The sequence below is a fragment of the Nicotiana tabacum genome, chromosome 20, assembly GCF_000715075.1.
Source record: "Nicotiana tabacum cultivar K326 chromosome 20, ASM71507v2, whole genome shotgun sequence".
Lineage (NCBI taxonomy): Eukaryota > Viridiplantae > Streptophyta > Magnoliopsida > Solanales > Solanaceae > Nicotiana > Nicotiana tabacum.
In genome coordinates this window covers 163850888-163872963 of record NC_134099.1, presented here as the reverse complement: position 1 = coordinate 163872963, position 22076 = coordinate 163850888, and the positions used below count along the sequence as shown (strand labels likewise).

The following is a 22076-nucleotide window of genomic DNA, read 5'->3' as shown; positions in this document are numbered from 1 at the left end:
CAAATATCAGATACTTAATTATCGAATTTTTAAAAAGAGCTTGTTGACCCCGACCTCCCACCCCAACTAAAAGGAGTTTCTAAAAAATATCATAGGAATTTTGTTTTGGAAGAAATACTTTTCTTTGAAATAGTTATATTTGGAGGCAATGTTATTCAACAAAAAATAAATTTAAGAAAATTGTAGTTATAATATGTTATTACTTACTTTGTAAGACTGTCCTTGGAAATTGCGTATCAGTAAGTCAAATAAACATATTAGGGAAATATTTTCAAAGCAACATGCATTTACTGATGGTAGGTTGTTACAACAATAACGACCCAATATAATCTCAGTAGTGGGGTCTCGGGAGGATAGTGTGTACGCAAACTTTATCCCTACCCTGGGGTAGAGAGTCTGTTTCCAATAGAAACTCGGCATTCTTCCCTCCAAGAACTCTCTATCTTGCTCTTGGGATGACTTGAACTCACAACCTCTTAATTAGAAGTGGAAGTTGTTTACCATCACGAATTGGATTTGAACAAATATCTCTTGGTGACTTTCCTTTTAATCGATCGTGAGGGGGGTTTCTACTTTATTACTCGGGTAGAGTGAAATGGCTAGGCTCCCCTATCACCTTTCCTTTCGGTGATATATTTTGCCTTAGCACTTACGAAGTAGACGTCATTTATTGAGTTGAAGTGAAGTAGGTTGTTGATTAAAGAATATATTTTAAAGTCTCTAAAACATCATAATTGAAATAAGTAAAAGGAGATTTTTAAAAAATGCCATATCAAATGTTGACTTGCTGCTATAATGTAGTTCATGTCTAATGGAGTATATTTTTTGTGCATAAAAGGTTAAAAAAATATCTCCAGCTTAGGTAAGTTTACTCCTTGTAATTCAATGTGAACATTATGGATGTTATTATATACTTGTATATGTCTAATTTATAATAAATCTTGAAAGATTATGACATAAGGCTCTCGTAGCTCAGTTGGTTAGAGCACCCGTTTAGTAAGCGGGAGGTCTTGAGTTCGACTCTCAACGAGAGCATTTTTGAAATTAAACTCTATTTTTATTTTTATTTTTATTTTTATTTTTATTTTTATTTTTATTTTTATTTTTATTTTTATTTTTATTTTTATTTTTATTTTTATTTTTATTTTTATTTTTATTTTTATTTTTATTTTTATTTTTATTTTTATTTTTATTTTTATTTTTATTTTTATTTTTATTTTTATTTTTATTTTTATTTTTATTTTTATTTTTATTTTTATTTTTATTTTTATTTTTATTTTTATTTTTATTTTTATTTTTATTTTTATTTTTATTTTTATTTTTATTTTTATTTTTATTTTTATTTTTATTTTTATTTTTATTTTTATTTTTATTTTTATTTTTATTTTTATTTTTATTTTTATTTTTATTTTACAAATTTATATAACTAATATTTGCGTGATGCTTAAGGACATTTTAAAAATTACATTTATTAAAGTTATTAGTGAACTTTTATGATCGTTTGAAAATTCAAATATCAAGTGTTGGAATCATAAAAAAAGAAGAGTATTATTGACTTAGCTTAATAATCCTCAAATTAATTAGATTGTATCCTGAATAAGTGTTTTAAATTGAAAAATTAATGAAAATGGTACAAAACGTTCCTTATATATACCAATCAACTTCAAACTTCCAAGTCTATTTATATACGCCAAATTAGACACTAAAAAAACAGAGGGAAAAACTCCTTAGATTAGAATAAACATTAATAAATAGAATAAACTAGGCATTAATAAATAGAAAGATGGGGTATTAATAAATGAGCAAAAATTAGCACGCGACCAAAAATATTTACATATTTTTGTATATAACATACAAAAATGTGTATATATACCAAAAAAATATAGCATATTTTTTTGGCTATTATTTTGAGAGCGACTATACAATATTATTTTTCTCATTAATAAATAAAATAAACTAGATATTCAGATTAGTCCCATTAGACGAGCCTCAGAAGGAGCACTATTAATCGGGCCTCAATGGAAGCACTACGTAGCAATGGGAAACCAAAAAAGGGAAACCAAGATGCTTAATAAGTGCCACTACGAAGGTATTCAATATTCTACTCTAAAGTTTTCATGTAATATTTGTATAAAGTTCAAGTCTTATTATTTTCATTTTGAGTCGAGTTTTAGGGAGAAAATTAAAATAATAAATGTGTTTTAAGGAAATTAATTTAGTTAAAAAAAATTCACACAATTTTAGTATATCTTAAACATATCTCTAGCTGAAAGTAATATTTTAAAACATATCTCTAGCAAAACAATAAGAAATAATCTTTATATTATAAATTTATATAACTAATCTGTACGAAGATCCTTAAGGACATTTAAAAAATTACATTTAGTAAAGTCATTAATGAACTTTTATGATCACTTAAATGAAATATAAAAATAAAATTTAAAATTTCGGATCATAAAAAAGAGTTTTAGTCAAACTAGTAAATCAGAATATTGACTTAGCTTAATAATCCTCAAATTAATTAGATTTAATCCTGAATAAGTGTTTTAAATTGAAAAAATAATGGAACTACTACTACTTCTTCTTCTAAATCTTTGTTGGTTTCCCACCCGGTGTCTGGTACCTGCATTGGAGCCCGACTATATTCGGATTCGTGTCGCGTAGGGCCCCATTCGGGGGAAAGCACTCCCTACCAAGGATTTTTTTATACCCAGAACTTGAACTCGAGACCTGTGGTTAAGGAAAAAAACAGTCTCATCCACTGCACCACATCCTTTGGTGATGGAACTACTACTTCTAGTATATGATGCAGCCGCAATGGTACAGTAAAAGAAAGGCAAAAGATAAACGAAAAAGCAATGAAATTAGGGTAAAGACATATTCTCTTGATTGATCCCTTCAGCTGCAGAGGTACAGAAATATATATATATAGGGGCCTAATTGTAACCTTTGAAAGTATGAAATAAACTATAGGGAGGACTTAAGTGTCACTACCCAAAACATATAAATTCCCGTCTAATTAACTGACTCCAACAGTTAGGTACTATCGCGCAAACACTACGTACATCTCCACCAAGCTTCTTCATTTAACTGTGTATCAGTATAACACGTTCGTGATATATAGCAATCAACTCCAAATTTCCAAGCCTACCCATATACTCTAAATTAAACACTAAAAAACAGTGGAATAAAAACTTGTTAATAAACGTCGGTATTAATAGATATAATAAATTAGGCACTAATAAATGGTAATCGTAAAAATATATAAAGTTTATATATTTTTTTTGTATATAAATAAATATATATTTTTTTGACTATTATTTAAGAGAGCGGCTATGCTGACATTTTTACCTACTCGGATTAGTCCCATTAGTCGGGCCTGGCCTCAGAGGGGGTCTCAACTATATCGCGCCGGGAAACCAAAAATCCCTCTATGCCTATAGTGTTGTAGTGACAACTTTCCATGTAAGTTTCTTGAAAATTATTGAAGGAACCCATGTCCTCCATCAAGTTTCCGACTTTACGATTACTGGTTGTAGATGATGATCCTACTTGTCTCAAAATCTTGGAAAATATGCTTAAGAAGTGCCACTACGAAGGTATTCAATGTTCTGTTCTAAAGTTTTCATGCAATATTTGTATAAAGTTCAAGTCTTTATTCATTTTATTTTCATTTTGAGTCTGAGTTTTAGGGAGAAAAATAATGAATGCGTTATCTACTTAGTATGTTTGGATGCGTTATCTACTTAGTATGTTTGGTTTTACCACGAAAGGACGTGGTGCAGTGGATGGGACTGCTCCTCCTTAACCAGACTCCTTAACCAGAGGTCTCGAGTTATGGAAAAATCCTTGGTAGGGAGCGCTTCCCCCCGAATGGGGCCTTATGCGGCGCGAATCCGGATATACTCGGGCTCCAATGCGGATACCGGACATGGTGGGAAACCAAAATATTTTTTTTTGGTTTTATTAGGAATCCTGAATCTTGTTGAATTAAGGAATTTGAAGGAGGGGATAAGCCATTAAAGAGCACAAGTGGGGTAATAAGACCTCCTGTTATTTGTTGCAAATTTTGATGATTTTTTACACATAAATTTATGTTCCGCGTTGGAAGTACAGGGTTCAGATGAACGCGGCGACCAAACTCTACATTCGCTCATACCTTCATCCTTAACTAGAGGTTACGGGTTCAAGCCATGGAAATAGAGTTGTCTTTGGTAGGAAACGTTGTATCTCCAAAGTCGAAACCGGATTAGTGGAGCCCAAAATTGGGACCCTGTGTGGAAGTGAAAAAAAAAGAGGGGAACTACCACGATGCCCCAATTCCAAACTAGTAAATAGTAGGCAGAGGACATTCTGGATTGAAATTTGATGGATTCAGCCTTTAGGTTTTACCACTTAACTATATTACACTTTAGAAGTTATGATTTCAAAATAACTTTCTGACAATTTTGTGATTACTTACTTTGTGACTAAAATATTGGGTTCAGTTGAATCGGTCTTATGTATGCTCCATCCGCCATTAATTGTAGGATTCATCAAAAGTTAACCAGCTTTGTGCTAGCCGTCAACCTACTGCAATTTATCAAGATTTGAGACCGGCAATGTGAAGAACCTCACAAGAAGGCAGAATTAAACCATTAAAAAGTAGGAGTAGTAAGTTTCTGAAAATTCGATTTTTAGGTGATTTAGGAAATAGTTATGTTGAGAATTCATGCTGGAAAAAGACTTTGGCCAGGATTTGTTTTTTCATGTTTCTACAGACCCTTGAAGTTTACCAAGTTGTAATTTTTAATGTTAATCTGAGTCTTAAATCAAAAGGAAAAAATACAAGGAACATGTATAGGTTGGTTGATATGTTGATCCTGAACTGAAGAACTTGTTCTTTTCTTATCTTCTCCTTGCAATTCATTTCAATTTAATGGTTTCTTCCAGTGACCACGTGTAATCGAGCAGAGGTTGCATTGTCATTGCTACGCGAAAACAAAAACGAATTTCACTTGGTTATAAGTGATGTCCACATGCCAGACATGGATGGTTTTAAGCTTCTTGAGCACATTGGTTTGGAGATGGACCTGCCTGTTATAAGTGAGTATCTTGTTTTCGTGTATTACAAACTGTGTTGTTGTTCCTAAGTTTAGAAACTGCTGACTTTTGTACTAATCAATGGACTTTAAACTTCCATTTGTTATTGAATAGTGATGTCCGCGGATGATAGTAAAAATGTGGTTATGAAAGGTGTGATTCATGGTGCACATGATTATCTGATCAAACCAGTACGCATTGAGGCGCTGAAGAACATTTGGCAGCACGTGGTTCGAAAAAATAAGGACGAGTGGAAGGGCAAGGTTTTTGATCAATCAGAAAGTGTAGAAGATGGAGAATGGCCACAGGAACCACCAGAAGATGTTGAGCACTCATCTTCAGCTAATGAAGGGAACTTGAAAAGGTCGAAGAAAAGAAAGGAGGAAGATGAAACTGTAGAAAGGGATGATATGGTCGCGTTGAAGAAAGCACGTGTTCTTTGGTCAGCGGAGCTTCATGAAAAATTTCTACAAGCTGTTAATCAACTCGGAATGGACAGTATGAGCCATTTACCTTTCTTTTAGATATTTATTTAGATTCATATCTTGTTAATGTGATTCTATGTTGTTCCAAATATCTGGTCATTTTGCGCGAAGTGAAGCGTGTGTTATCTGTCACCTTCAGACCTAGTAAAAGTGTTCTTAGGAGCTGACCTAACCCCTCAGTTCAATTGCTGACTATAGTGTCTTCCTTTTTTTCTCAGTTTCTGAGTTGGTCGTCGAATATGTTTGAATCAGAGATCAAAGTCCTTCGCATGAGTCTTCTGTCACGACCCAAGCTCATGGTATGTATTGTCCGCTTTGGAGTTAGGCCCGCACGGATTTGTCTTGTTGGGCTACGCCACCTCGAGCCCCAAAAGCGCGCGTACCATGTGAACTTGTGTCATGCCTTATATAGCTCTTCACTTTCTTCTCCCATTTCGATGTGGGATTTGCCTAAGGTGACATGTGCACCCCTTCTTCGTAAGCTTGCCAACCTAGAAGCATGTCAGTCCTGCTTGACCCGCCCTCCGTCATGGGCATCACATTCACCCTCCCCCCAGGAATGCAACATCCTCGCTGAGGTTTGCCCCACCATCGTACTGAGGGAGATTTGGCTCTGATATCTTCATCATCACATCTTGCTTCTCATAACTTGTATTCTCTGCTTCTTTCAATCTATACCAAATGTGTAGTCTTTTCCTTTTTTGGATTTTATTTATGCATTTACATGCATCTTTCTCCATTTAATATGTTAAACACATTTCCCTTTTTGTGATATGTGGCATCCCGTTGGTTTCTTTATAAGAGGAATTTACTTATACACTTACCAATGAAACAATATTTCCCTGTTATGAAGTTTTACATGGTTGTTTTCTACTTGGAGAAGTGGGTAGAAATTTGTTACCTTTACCTGATATAGAAAGAGTTCTTACCAGTTGTAACATTTAGTATAAAAACTAAGTTGCTGTCTTATCTTATGTCTTCTCTCTTCTTCCCCGTTTTGTTGCTAGTCTCCGAGTTAGTGACCTCATTTTTAGTCATTCCTCTTCAACAGTGTGTCCTTTACCTGATTTTCTGCTTCTTTTACTTTGTACATTATAACCTGTTTGGCCAAGCTTTTTTTTGGCCAAAAGCACTTTTGGCCAAAAAGTGAGGTGTTTGGCCAAGCTTTTGGAAGGAAAAAAAGTGATTTTGAGGAGAACAGTTTTGGAGAAGCAGAAAAAAGTAGCTTCTCTCCAAGAGCACTTTTTTGAAAAGCTCTTTTGAGAAAAATACACTTAGAAGCAGTTTTTTAAAGCTTGGCCAAACACTAATTGCTGCTCAGAAGTGCTTCTCAAATTAATTAGCCAAGCACAAACTACGTCTCACCAAAAGTACTTTTGAGAAAAGCACTTTTGAAAAAAAGCACTTCTCAAAATAAGCTAATTTTTGCAGCTTGGCCAAACGGGCTATTAATCTAGTCTCGCTCGATTCCACTGACTGTAATGGTCGATATTCCTTAAGTGAGGCTTTAGTTCAAAACTTGTAGCTCCTCTCAGTCGTTGCATACCTTAAATTTGTTGTGGAGACTTCCACTATGCAATTAATTAACAGTCAATATTATCTTCATGTATATATGTATATCTCGTCTCAGCTCTGTCTATGAATGCAGGAGCTGTTCCCAAGAAAATTCTGGAACTGATGAATGTTCCTTGGCTAAAAAGAGAACATGTTGCTAGCCATCTTCAGGTACTGCAAATCTTTAATTTTTACTCCTTCAAAGGATATAGTAACATACATAAGAAGTTTCATTGGTGCACGGCCTCATGTCGTGCAACATGTAAGTCAATTGAGTTGTTCCCTGATATCTTCTCTAGTTAGCAAGTCGAAATGATGGTGATTATAGCGCTAAAGGTGACTAGGAAAACCTAAAGACCACATGAAAATAAGTTTCCTCAAACAATGTACATTCTTTAGGAATAACCGCGAAAATAACTAGAATAGAACACAGCGAGAGTAAATGGTTCTTAATAGACGACACCAGTTAGTTGTATTAATGTTCAGTCATTGATGTTACACTTGTATTAAGTTGGGATATGCATGGGTGTGAGAGTTAGACCACTTTTAGTTTAAACTACTTGTTACTGGTGTGGTCGATTGATAGATTAAATACTTATTTAGCACCAATCATTTGCTGCAGAAATATCGGCTGTTACTAAAGAAGTCGATGGGTGTACCACAACATCCGAGTGGACTGAATTATTCTTTCATCGGACACTCAGAAGCAACCTTTGGGACACCGCTTAACGGTCAACTTCCTGCACAAAGTCTTGCTACCCTCTGGGGAGCGGCATTGGGTCAGTCTGCAACAAAATCGTCCTTACATGTTCCCCTGGTAGACCAAGGAAACCATTTTAGCTTTGAAAATCCCAAGTTGAGATTTCAAACTCAGCAACAGCTGAACAATAGCAATAAGCAAGTTAACTTGCTTTACGGAATCCCAACAACCGTGGAACCAAAGCAGTCCTTACGGAATGGTATTGTGGACAATGCACGAGGTGATATATACAATCAGGCTTCACAGGCATATTCAGCAGTAGATTTCTCATTGAACCAAAACATGCAGTTGCGAGGAAGCAGCTTTCCCGCGAGTGGCAATTCAGCAATGTCCACTCTGGCAACAAAAGGGATGCTTAAGGAAGAGGTTAACACTGACATTAGAGGATCTAGAGGGTTCTCTCCTAACGACGATAGTTTCAGCGGATTGTATCAGCAAACGAAACAGGACTGGTGTCTACAGAATGTTGGATCAACCTTTGATACCTCTTATCATTCTAGTATACAACATCGGATTTCTTCAATGGACAAGAGTGGACAGAACACAAATGCTCCTATTGCGGAAGCAGTTCTCTCTAGCGGGCAAGAAACTGGACACGTTAATCTTATGGGCGGATCGCAACTTAACTCACTTCTTGAAGGTGAGCCATTTGGACAGGAGGACCTCATGAGTGCCTTTTTCGAGCAGGTTAGTCTTAATTTGTTATCTTCAACGACATACCCAGCATATTACCACAATTGGGTTCTGGGGAGGGTAGTATGTACGCAGTCCTTACCCCTACTTTGTGATGATAGAGAGGTTGTTCCTGGAAGACCCTCGAAAATAGTTTGTTATCTTCACCTTGCTTTAAAAAGATCAATATTTTTTAAAGTTGAAAAGTACAAAGAAGCAACAAGGTCCAGGGGTATATAAGCGAAAAGCTAGAAGTGAAGCGCACGAGTTAAGGAAATTAAAAGACATTAAACATATATGAATTTGGTATCATGATAATCAAATTCCTCGTGTTCTCAATTTTTAGATCGATACTATTACTTGATGTTTCCTTTGCTTCGTTTTTATAGTTTATGGTTGTTACTATTTCGTTTTCGGTAGCTCTTTGTCATAAATGCTATGATTTTGCTTTGTTGAGCCGAGGGTCTTCCGGAAACAGCCTCTCTACCTTCACAAGGTAGGGGTAAGGACTGCGTAGATTCTACCCTTTTCAGATCCTACTTGTGGGAATATACTGAATATATTGTTGTTGTTGTTGATAATCAAATTGCAATTAATAATAACTGATATTATCGCCCAATTTATAATGATGTCGATATTAATCCAACTCCTCAAATTTAAAATTCAAAGAATCAACTCCTTCTCATTAGGATCACTTTGCACGTCATTGTTTGAAGTGCACACTTCTCTGAAGCACATGGCTTCAGATATAAAGCGCAATCTCTCAATTCACATATCTTTATTGCTTTAAGCGACAAAGTGATGGTTTTTAAATACACACGCTTCAATATTTTCAATGTCTAAGCTAATAGCTGCTGCCTTTTCACTGATTTTGATTAATTTGCTGTACTACCAACAGCAACAAAGCATTGGAACAGTTGAAACTGCGTTTGGCGATGATGACGATCCATTAGACAATCTTCTAATGTAAAATGTGAACAAGGTGCTGCTACATGGTTTTGCCAATGCATGCATGCAAAGTTTTGAATGCTATAGCGCTCAAGCAACGTAGCATTTTTTTTTTTTTTTTTTGTAAAGATACCAAATTTCTAACTAAAATAATTCTCATTTTTTGGTTCACTTTCAGATTGATCTTAGTGTACAGATTTGCATTTCAATTGCTACAAAGCACAAGTCTCCAGTACTTCCTTAGTTGCTCATTTATCTAATCATTGGTGTCATCTTTTTTTTGTGTGTTTTATTTTAGATGAGCAGATTCACAACTTGAGATGTATATATTATAATATATGTTCTGCTCTTTAGCTATTTTTGTACAGCACTAAGGACATTGGGAAGGATGTCGGGGGTCTATTTGGAAACAGCCTCTCTACCCCAGGGTAGGGGTAAGGTCTGCGTACACACTACCCTCCCCAGACCCCACTAAGTGGGATTATACTGGGTGGTTGTTGTTGTTGCTGTTGTTGTTGTTGTAAGTCCTTAGTTCTAAGTTTGATTTAGCTAAGAAAACACAAATGTCTATGTTTTTATTATTCACTCGATATTTGGTACCCACATTAAATTCTCGACTAGTTTAAATGTGTATCACATAAACCTATTAAAGGAGAAAACGCTTTCTACCGCTATTTTGTTTAATTTCTAGGGCTCGAAATTGAGACTTCTGATTTAGGGTGGAGGGGTTCCAATATATCCTAACTACCATAATCTTTTTTGGTGTTCAAAGTTCATTTTTTTCTTTTTTGGTTTTCCATCCGGTGTCTGGTACCCGCATTGGAGCTCGACTATATTCGGATTCGCGCCGCATAGGGCCCCATTTGGGGGGGAGGGAGGAGCGCTCCCTACCATGGATTTTTCCATATCCGAGGCTCGAATTCGAAACATTTGGTTAAGGGAAGAGCGACCTCATCCGTTGCACCACATCCTTTGATGGTTCAAAGTTCATATTAAAGGCTCATTTGGTAGGAGGGATAAGGAATAATTAATATCGGGATTAAATTTGAGATGAGTTAATCTTATGTTTGGTCAGGATAAAATCGTGGTATAACTAATCCCGAGATTGTAGTGTTTTTTATTCCTATAAAAAGGTGTGATAACTTTTTTCCCAACCAGACGACCCATGAGTGTGAACAAAGTGTTCCCTATATATCTTTCTCTTCTTTCTTTATACTTTTTTCAAAGTTTTATTCGTAATAAAAAATAAGAAATAGGAAATCACAAAATAATTTTCAACAATGAGCTGGAAATTTAGTGTGCGTCAGCAGAGTACAAAAAGAGAAATGACAAACTAGAAATAGAAAGGGAATATGCTACTCTCGCTGGCTTTAAACACGTGACGAATGCATCCAAAATAAGACAAATTTTACTATGCAACTCACATGTAAATGTCTTTTGCAATGCTATAATAAAGGTAAAAATACAAATTTAACCCTCTATTACACAAAATATTTTAAATTTACCTTTTATTCCATTGTGGAAAAAATTAGTCTTGTTTGTTAGCAAAGATTTCACGTGTCTAGAATTATAATCTACAGTATTAAACTTTAGGTTAAAGTTTTCATTAGGATCTAGAGCGAATACAAAACGATTTGCTAACTAACAGGTGTAGCTAGGGCTGTTCATTTAGATCGGATATCCGAAATCCAAATCGAACCGAATCGATCCGTTCAATTTCGGATTTCGAATTGTGTTTATTAACAGTCTCTGATGGTAAGCAACCCCCACTTCCAACCGAGAGGTTGTGAGTTCGAGTCTCCCCAAGAGCAAGGTGGGAAGTTCTTGGAGTAAGGATGTCGGGGGTCTATTTGGAAACAGACTCTCTACTCTAGGGTAGGGGTAAGGTCTGCGTACACACTACCCTCCCCAGACCCCACTAAGTGGGATTATACTGGGTTGTTGTTGTTGTTTATTAAAATTTTGGATTTCGGATCAGATTCGGATTGGTATAATTTTAATATGATTTGATCCGATCCGAAATCCAAAATTATTAGGACTTGTGTAAATACTAAACTTTAATTTCGGATAGTTAGTACTTCCTTTACATTTTTCTCCAAGTTATTACCTTTAAAATTGATGGATTTAATTATATTGGCACCATAGTACTCTCATAATTGCAGAAACATGAATTTTTCTTAGAAAGAATTACAAGAAAATACACATGACTTCACACCATAACAAAAAATGACCCATATTTTTAAGTTTTACCCTACCTAGCCCATATTGTACATGAAAGCATTAGCAAATTCAAAATATGTGTTCTTATAACCATTGCTTCTAAAAGCTATAGAATTAAATCTCACAACCTTTGCTTTCTCTCTCTCTTCTTCTTACATCTTCTACATATGTTTCAAGGGGCCGTGTATTTTCTCCTTCTCCCCCTGTTTACAATGTCAGAAAATTGAAGAGTAGAAGTCCATCATTGGAGGCCATTCAAAGCTATGCTTTCGAAAATAAGATTTTTTGAGTTTGTTAGTTGTTGGGATTGGGCGTTGTTCCAATTGATTGAAAATATCAAAGGGAGTTCAAATTTTAAATTTGAAGTGATTTGGAGTAGATTTGAGCAAGATTTGAGTTAAATTTCAGAGAAAACGCAAGGTAGAAGAAGAAGTCAGTTTTTTGTATAATCTTGTCTAATAGTGTATATGAGTATATAAACACATCTTATACACTATTATACACTTTTATATACCTTATACAAGCGTATGTAGACTAACTTCTTCCACGATTTTCAGTTACAATTCTTGTTCAAAACCAATCCAAATCTCCATTAAATGACTTCAAATTTTATATACAACCTCCTTATACTATTTCTAACAAGTCTAAATAACATCCACTCTAAATTTTTTACAAAATCAAATTCGAAATTTAAATTCACATATTTTAGCTTGTTAAAAATCTAATTTTCACCACCCAAATAGATTTGGTTTGTTGAACTAATATTTGAGTCACAGTTACTGATTCAAAAATTAACTTAAAAGCATGAGCAATCTTTTTTAAAAATTAAATAGTAATTTCGAGAATCCGTTCGAGTTGAATGTTGGGTATTAGTTTATTATTTTTGGGCTAGTTGGTTGTAATTTAAAATATGAGCTATAAAGTTGAAAAGTATGGAGCTAGTTGTTCTTATGTGAAATTTTCCCTTTTTCTTACTGTATTACCTCTTTTACAAAGAAAATATACATATGAGTTTGCAACTTTGATGCATAATAATTCGATCCAAAATCCGAAAAACTGATCTGATCCGATCCAATATTAGTTCGAATCGGATTCAAATTGCATTTTCTAGAATCCGAAATTCGAAATCCAATCCGAAATGTGCTAAATCCGATCCATGCACAGCCCTAGGTGTAGCATAATCAATTGTATTATTCTTATTAGATTTAAGTAACTATGATTAAATACAAATAGGTGAAGATCAAAGATTAAGGTAGTAAGTTAATAAATAATCAAACATACTTCTTTTTCAAATTTGTATTTCTTTTCTATACCATTAGTACTATGTTTCTCTCGTATTTCCTATTATTAGGTTTTTATTATTATCTATTATTTCTTTTACTTCAATTATTATTTCTACTTTTTTTCTTCTAATTATGCGTTTTTTTTACCAAAAATAACTTCTCTATCGTCAATATGAAAAGAACAAGATTTATGTACATATTATCACCTTAAATCCTACTAAAATAACCCTAAGTATATTATTATTGTTCATTAAATGCAAATGTATGCACGCAAACTAGCATTTATTGGTTAATAATATGATCAGCAAACTTCCTTCAATACTAACAAAGTAGGCATAACCAATAACTCTAACTAGGTTCAAATAAATTTAATTAAATTAAACATAGGCCAATTCACAACCCTACATTCTTGAGAGCTATCAACTTGATTAAGCTCTTTTTTTATCATTTAAGATTCTACTCATGTACCAACCTTCTTGCTCAACCAACCCAAAAAGGCTAAAAGGTACTACAATCATTGCCATTAGTACAACTTTTTTTCCTTAATTATTTTCTTCATTTTCTAAGCATAAACATTCTACTCATGCACCTACCTTCTTGCTCAACCAGCCCAAAAAGGCTAAAAGGTACTACAATCATTCCCAAGAGTACAACTTTTTTCCTTAATTATTTTCTTCATTCTAAGCATAAACAGAACCACAAGAAAGAGCCATTAACAAAAATGCTGCTTGTTCTTCTTCTCCCAATTTCCTCCTGTGTTGTGTAGAGCTTGATCTTGGTCTTTGTAAGGCTACTTCTCTACCAAAATGCAACAATCTCTTTTTAAATGGAATGCATTTATTGTTCTTTACTGCATTACTGGTTGTACTTTCCTCACTGCTGCTTGTACTGCTATTACTACTCTGATTGTTCTGATTATGATGTTGGCTAGCACTTTTATTTGAAGATCCCATTGATTTTTTTGGTTTCTTGTCTTCTTTGTTCAATCCCAAAAGTGCCCTTCTCTTTTTCCTGCTCCTTATTCCACATGCATTACACAATGACTGCATTCAACATGATCAAATCATCAGACTCAACAAAATTAATTGAAAAATGGGATTTTTACACAAATACAACCACCCAATGAGTTCACAAGGGTAAAGTGTACACAAACCTTACCCTACCACGGAGAGTAGGGAGATTGTTTCCAAAAGACTCTCAGCTTAAGAAGATGAAAAAAGACAATATATGCGTACCATCGATAGAACTATAGGAAAAATAGCCATCTTCTTAGCCGGTATACACTAATTATATATTGATTATACATACATCATACATCCATTGGTTATTTTTAACTTAAATGGTTGAGTGGGCAACTATTTAGGTTAATTATTCTAAAGTTAATACCTCATTTAAAATTTATGACACATATTCACCCTAGATATGTTACAAAAATACTGATATAAATACACTAATAACATCACATTTACAACTTGCAAGAACTCAAATTATTTTTATTTTTTCTCTAGTGGTGTTCAAGCCAACTTACACAAACAATACCTAATTTACCAAATAACTATCTCCTACTAATACAAGTAACAAATAACTCATAACCACAAAAGTTTAGTCAAATAGGGAAAAATTCCGCCCAATATTCAAGCCAACTTACTCGCACATTAGCTAATTAACCATATATCTATTACCTACCACCACTATACTACTAGTACAACAACAACAACATACCCAACATATGTGGGGCTGAAAAGGATAGTGTATACGCAAAAATTACAAAAAATAATTACCTAGTAATTTTTTTTAATTCATACCTCATTGATCACTATTGCAACTTGGGTACTTAAATTATTTATTACTAATTTTTTACAAAAATTAAATCATAATCCAATAATATCCTTAATATCTTTGTCAAATTAAATTCTACTAATACAATACACAAGTTAAATTAATATTTTAACTATGTTTAATCAAACACTATCATATGAAGGGATTCAAAATTAGTAACAAAAAAAATTGAAAGTGATAATAAAACAAAATAAAAATTAAATAAATGAGTTAATAACTGACCTTAGGTCCAGCCGGTCCACCTCTCCAAAGAGGAGTTTTAGTTGTACCACAATCAACACAAGTCTTTAACTGGCTTTCACTATTCTCTGATAAAACTCTTTCTGGGGTTTGATTTTGCCCCTTCATCTCTTCATTTTCTGCAACCTAAAAATCAAAACCAATTTAATCAAAATCATTAATCCACATATATAAAATAAATAAAGAGAAAAAGTTATGATCAAAAGTAAAAAAATAAAAACAACAAGTACCTCGTGATCACTGACTTTATCACTAAAATCCACCATTTTTGGACAGCTAAGCTCTAACTCTGATCACTGACCTCAGCTCAGAGATCACAAATGAGAAGGTTTTAACAAAAACTAAGCAAGACCCAGATGAAGAAATGCTAAATAAAACTCAAAACCAGCTGAATCTTGAATTTTATCCTATAGAAAAGCGAACAAAACAGTGGAATTCTTCAATTTCTGCTAAATAAACGTACGGTGGAGGTTTTTTTAAAAGGAAAAATGAAGAAATTAAGGGTTAGATAGGGTTTGGGAAAAATAGGATAGTGATGAACCGACTGATAAAGCTACAGAACCACAGAGAAAGATAACGAAGAACCGACTTATGAAAATGAGACGTAGCCGATTTGGGGAAAAATCGGAGGTTTATAAAGGGGAATAATATACGAAAACCCTAGTCGCGCGGGGATAGTGAAAGGACGAAAATGTCCTTGTTATGAAAATTTTGATTGGTTTTGTATACCCGCCAAAAAGAGTTGGGTTATAATTGAAAACGGCGCCATTTAATTTTGGTTTTTTTCTTTTTTGGAATTTGGGAATATTTTGACAAATTCATTTTGTATTTGCCGTTTTTGCCGCTCTACTTGAAAACTAGGGTTTTCGTACTTGCATCTACCCGCCTAAGCGATTTCATTAAGTTAGTTAAATTAAATATTTTCTCGAGCTATGTATACATAGGCGGATTTAGGATTTAAATATTTTGTGTGTTCAAGTTCTGAGTTCTACCACAGCTTATTTGATGTACTAGTTCTATTTATAATCCTGAAACAATTGTGTATATATTTCACATAAACATGAAATCAAAGTTGGCGATAAAGTAGTTGAACGACATGGAAATAAAGGTTTTATTTTCAAAATTTTGCCTAGACTAGATATGCCTTATTTATAAGATGGATGCTTTGTTGATATGGGCTTTAACCGAGAAGTTTTATTTTGTGTCTCATACAACTTACACTGGTTGTATGAGACTCTTTTTTGTCTCACAAATTTGTGGACCCCAATCTTATACTTCTGGGTCCACAAAATTGTGAGACAAAAGAATTACCTCATACAACTAATGTCAGTTGTATGAGACACAAAATAAAATTTTCAGTTTTAACCCATTAAAAGTACCTTCACAAACGAATGTAAGACAAGTATTTAAATGTTCACTAGGGTTAGCAGTGAGTCTGCTAGATAGTCCTTATCGAATATTTTTGATGAGAGATATGAACAAGAAATTTTGAAAAACTAATAATTTTTTTAATTATATGAAGCTTGTGAATCCATGGTTCGTGAATTTTTAATATATAAACATGATTGGAGCTGAAACTATTAGGTTCTCGATATACTTATAAGTTCACAATACATGTGCCCAATTGTGCGAATAGGTGTAATCTTTATGATAGTGAAATTAAAAATTAAAAAAAATGATTTTCGATATTTAGCGCCCATTGATAATAATATGGTTGATGTGATCGTAAACTGAAATTTGATGATATTTATAGAGTGGATCTTTAGGATTTGAACATTTTGTATGTTTAGGTTCGAGCTCTATCACTGCTTATTTGATTTACTGATGGTTCTATTTATAATCCTGAAACGATTGTGTATATATTTCACATAAACGTGAAACTAAATTAGGCGATAACCCAGTTGGAGTACCTTCACGAACGAATTATACAAGAAACATTATCGAATAATACCTTTTGATCAGAGATATGAACAAGAAACTTCAAGAAAACTAATGTTTTTGAAATTATATAAAGCCAGCAAGCAAATACTGGATCCATAATTTGTTCTTGTTACGTGAAATTTTTAATACATAAACATGGTTCGAACTGAAACTATTAGGTTCAAATAACCTCATAAGTTCACAATACATGTTCCTAATTCCTTGTTTATGCTCTTCGTATCCACGCCCCTTTTGGTATTCTTTACCTAATTCCATTTGAACTACTCGTTTTTTTTTTGTATTTTTTTATTTTCTTCTTAGAAGGGTGATGCGGAAGAAATAATTGTGGTTGTCATATGTGGTCTCTATCGCCGGTGATGGCGAACTTTTCCAGTGTGTTCTTTGCCATTGATGATTCGGAAGTTTCAACTAGCCAGCGATGATTTTTCGACAAGCTCCGATGAAATTCCTATTCTTCTTGATGTTGTTGGATGAAGTTGCTTTTGCAAATCATGGGTTCTTAGCTGATCTTGTCGGTTGATTCATCTTTTCATTTTCTGTAGAATCCTTGTAATCACGCTTTTATTGTGCGTGTATACTAAGTATTTTATCCACCTCAGACTTACCTATGCCACATAAATTAGGTCAACCATCAGAGGGGTGTAAGATAGTGTATTTTAACAATTATAAGTGTCTAGATGAAACTTTATAAAGTACAGAGAGATCGGAATAACAAGTCGAAACAAATACAATCATCTACTAGGCTATTCTTCCAAAGAAAAATTAAATAAGAAAAAAATAGGGTAGGTGACAACCAATATTAAAAAGGTGTAAATGCATGTTTCCAAATTCCTGCAAACATGTTGGCGGCTGGGGTCAACACACCCATTTTATACTGTTTGTCTATTAGCAATACTGTTATTATCCGCACCTTTAATGAGAATCTAGCCAACTCACCCCCAAAGAATGTGGTGCAGTGGATGAGGCTGTTTCTCCCTTAATTAGAAGTTTCGAGTTCGAGCCCTGTATATAGAAAAACTATCGGTAGGGAGCGCTATTCGCCGCGAATCCGAATATAGTCGGACTCTAATGCGGGTACCGGATATTGGGTGGGAAAAAAAACGGAAAAGGGTCAAATATGTCTTTATACTATTAAAAAAGTTCTAATATTACCCTTCGTTATGCTATCGGTCCAAATATACCCCTAACATCATACTTTCGGTCCAAATATATGTCTGACATCATGAAAGTAGTACAAATCTACCCCTCATCCGTTAACTGTCTCCCCTATGAACACATTTTATTGCTACCTCACTATTTCACCTTGTTTGCAGCTACCAAGTTCAATTACTTTAAAGTTCTATCATTATTTTGAAGACTTTACTGCCTCTACTTCCTCTTGCTTTTCAAAAATACTTGTTGCTTCTTCGGCCGATCCTGGAATTGTACGTACATTTCACTTGATCTTACAATTTTGTGTTTTATTTTGCATTTCCTTGTGCTGCCGCTGAATTTGTAAGACCTATTTAGGGAAAATTTAGTAGCACTTTTATTTTAACATAAAACGTAAAGAGAGAAAAAATGGTAGCCTTCCAAAATGTGGTTGAAGAGAGAGAAACAAAAAAAAAATCAACTCTCGTGTCTAAGTTATTTTTCTTTCTCACCATGGTCGATTGTGAAACCTTAAACTAGTTTGCATGTATCTTTGCTTATTTTTTTGTATAAAAAAATGTATTTTCGTTCGTATAAGCATGAATTTTGAATAGCAAAATAAGAATTTTCTCGGTTCACGTTGTTTAATATTATCTTTAGTTGTTAGCATTTCTTTTGATATAGTTTGTTTGTACATCTATGATCTGTGATTTTCTTCAAATGAAAGGGAAAAAATGGTTGTGGGGAAGGGATGAAAATGAGAGTATAATGGTGAGGTAGCAATGAAATGTTTGTCATAAGGAGACAGTTAACGGAGGAAGGGTAAGTTTGTACTACTTTTATGATATCAGAGATATATTTGGACCGATACTATAACGTTAAGGATATATTTGGACTGATAGTATAACAGAGGAAAATATTAGACCTTTTTCAATAGTATAAGAACATATTTGACCCTTTCCCGAAAAAAAATAAGAAGAGAGAATCTAGCCAACTCTCCATTCCCATTTTTGTAAGACTTAGTTAAATATTATTTAATCAGTCTTAATTTATCTGGCACTTCACATTTATTTAGAGAAAAAATGACAAACATGGCAGAATAGTTAAAATACCTTATTTTAATGTAGTACGTAGGAGTATTATTTTAGAAAGCATAGCCCGCAATATTTGATATGAAGAAAAATTATATCTATGCTTCTAATTAGAAAGTACATATTTCCTAATTGTTTATTATAATTAGGTTTTCCTTTTTTTCCTTTCTGTTTATGAAAATGGGTAGGTGCCAATATACGTTACATGGAGTCATTTACGAATTACAAGAATGAAGAATGTATATATGTCGGACGCAAGAGTATCTTATACACACAAATAGTATATGATTTTTTGTTAATTCTTTGTGTATTTCGAAGGATTTGTTAGAAGTATGAACCCACAGTCATATCACACTGATTTGACACAAATTCATCAAGACAAAATGAATGATTTATTGAATATATAAGTGGAGGATCAACGGTGCGACTTATGGGTCACTGGCTAAATCCGTGAAATCAGCAAGTCGCGGAGCCACATGCATTCAAGTGGTGTCAACCGACATCTCTTTGTCGGAAAATTACACTGTATAGTTAGGTAATTTTTTTTAAAAAATATGTGTATATATATTATGTATTAACACTCCTTGACTTCTTGATGAGTTTATTTCTTTATATTTTGATCCCCTTAATGAAAATCCTGATTCCGCCACCGAAATCAACAACTGATAGTTATATTATATTAGGTTGTCCACATTACACTTTCTTGAGATGCGACCCTTCATCAGACCCTGCATAAACGCGGGATACTTTAACTTGTGTATCGAGTTGCCGTTTAACGTGCAGAGGCTCAACCATGGAAGTTCAAACTAATGAAAAATAAAAGAGCAAGATGAACAGGCTATTTAAACAAAACAAAGATTGACAATTTACCTAACATAAATGTACTAAAATAATGTATGTTATTGAAGACAATCTAAATGCATTAATGCAACACTTTTCTCCCCTTTTTTCCCGAAAACCTTTTTTTTTAGACTGAACCAAAAAAACAAAAACAAAAGCTAATGAGCAGTGGCGAAGCCAATAAAATCAATAAGGATGTTCAAATTTTGAACACGCTTTGTTAGTGGGCTATGCAAGAGTGTTCAACGTCTATTTTTAATCAATAACAAGTAATATTTTACCTTATACATAGTATAATTTTTCGGCGAAGGATGGTCAGTTGACCACTCTTGGACCAACATAGCTTCGCCCCTGCTAATCATGAGAGCTATGATAATTTATATTCTTTCAAATACACTAGGTATAATGGAAGCAGTGGCGGATCTACATGTTATTTTGGGTGCTCAAGCACTTATTATTTTTGACAAGATTTAGTAAATTTGTATATGTAATTATAAAAATATTTAGATAAATATTGAGTGAGCACTCATAATTAAACTCCTTTTTCCTCTTCTTTTAGAAGTTTTGTGAGCACTCACGACTTTAAAATTCTGGATCCGCCGTTGAATGGAAGGTAATGTAAATCTAGTGATCGAAATACGTATTTATATATAACTTTGTTAAGTTCCTCGGGTATCTTTTTATCTAAAGTGAAAAAGAAAAAAGAAAAAAGAAGAAAGGCATTTATTTAAAGTAAAAGAAAAAAAGGAAAGGTATCTACTAAAGTGTCTTTTTTTGGGGGGTGGGGGTGGGGTGGGGGGTAACTAAAGTGTCAACTCTGTGGTATTTGAAATGAACAAAGCAGAAAAGAACAAAATAAAATAAATATATGAGGAAATTAAGAAAAAAATTCCATAATGTAATATCTTGTAGTCGTAAATTTCTCAATAAAGATAATTATTTATCCCTCCATTTTTTCACAGCCATTTGTGTAATTTATATGCAGGCAATACATATTCTAAGCGAAATTTTGCAGCGAGTTCAGTGCAAAGTTTTACACTTGCTTTTATTATTGATGATATGATGAAATAACTTTTAAAAATTAAAAGAATTAAAAAATTGTGGCACTCTTGCATGAGAATCCAAGGAATTATCAAAAAAAAAAAAAAGGAATGATAAGGAGCAATATTAGTTATGATGAGTAGAAAAAGAAAAAAAAAAGCAACTGACTTTTTGGTTCGACCTTTGTCAAATGTAAAGATAAGGAGACTAATCTTGGAGGTGGGACCTATGTTGCGCCGGCTCTTCAAAATATTATCGCATTCGTGTTAGATCTTTTAAAAATATAGTATTACTTTTGAAGAACTCGACATGTACCTAGTGATATTTTCGGAAAGTCAGGGCATCATAGGATGGGACTGTAAAGTCCATAGTTGACCATTGAATTAATCCTTTCAACGGAAAAAAATAAAGTTGGGCCGAATGAATAAATGGATAGGGTTGCGGTTTCAATTAAATTATAGGGAAAGAAAAAGCAACGAGCTTTAGTTCTTAATTTTAATGATTCCCCGTCTAATTAGAAATTAAAAATTTATTAGTGCCTGATGTCGGAAGGGTTTTTTGTCCCTTGTGTGATTCTCGATTTTAAAATTAGATTAAATGTCTAAAGTCGAATCTTCAAAATTTACCTATGTAAACATTTATACAATTGATATTTTAGTTAGTCCGACCAGTGAGTTTCGAATATCAAATGGGCTTGTCAGACAAAATTGAACATAAAGATATGTCTTAATTAAGAGATGGAGTGGATTGAATTATCCCAAGTATCTCATTGCTTAACCACACCATTTTTGAGATAAGCTTTTATCCTAAACACCTTCAATTCATTCGCCAGAAATCACAAGGATGACACATAACAATAGGATTATCCAAATAATGCAAATATTAAATTTTTTAATTTACACATCGTCCGACAAGGCGATAACAATGATTGTGGGTTCACGTACCCCAT

At 33.7% G+C, this 22076-nt stretch overlaps 2 protein-coding genes and 1 non-coding gene across 5 annotated transcripts; 2 read left to right on the top strand and 1 right to left on the bottom strand.

The window, feature by feature from the left end:
• The first annotated feature begins 961 nt into the window (after positions 1 to 961).
• Positions 962 to 1035, top strand: TRNAT-AGU (transfer RNA threonine (anticodon AGU)). Its single transcript has one exon. It is a non-coding gene; the product is annotated as a tRNA-Thr (tRNA).
• Positions 1036 to 3341: 2306 nt separating this feature from the next.
• On the top strand, positions 3342 to 9672 carry LOC107827910 (two-component response regulator ARR2). Of its 3 annotated transcripts, XM_075241190.1 has the most exons (7): positions 3349 to 3599; positions 4530 to 4644; positions 4933 to 5085; positions 5197 to 5580; positions 7216 to 7292; positions 7744 to 8568; positions 9452 to 9672. In XM_075241190.1, coding segments are annotated over exons 2-7 (1512 nt in total). In that variant the 5' UTR covers positions 3349 to 3599; positions 4530 to 4643; the 3' UTR covers positions 9524 to 9672. The 3 variants fall into 3 exon arrangements, with proteins under 3 accessions (XP_016510625.2, XP_016510623.2, XP_075097291.1); XM_016655139.2 differs by lacking the exon at positions 4530 to 4644 and having other exon boundaries at positions 3342 to 3599; positions 7744 to 8521; XM_016655137.2 differs by lacking the exon at positions 4530 to 4644 and having other exon boundaries at positions 3342 to 3599.
• A 3685-nt stretch (positions 9673 to 13357) lies between these two features.
• LOC107827909 (GATA transcription factor 15-like) lies at positions 13358 to 15699 on the bottom strand. Its single transcript, XM_016655136.2, has 3 exons — positions 15314 to 15699; positions 15066 to 15209; positions 13358 to 14047 (listed from the first exon to the last, which is right to left on the bottom strand). The coding sequence occupies exons 1-3, from the start codon at positions 15347 to 15349 to the stop codon at positions 13685 to 13687; spliced, it is 543 nt and encodes a 180-aa protein (XP_016510622.1). The 5' UTR covers positions 15350 to 15699; the 3' UTR covers positions 13358 to 13684.
• Between the last annotated feature and the right edge of the window lie 6377 nt (positions 15700 to 22076).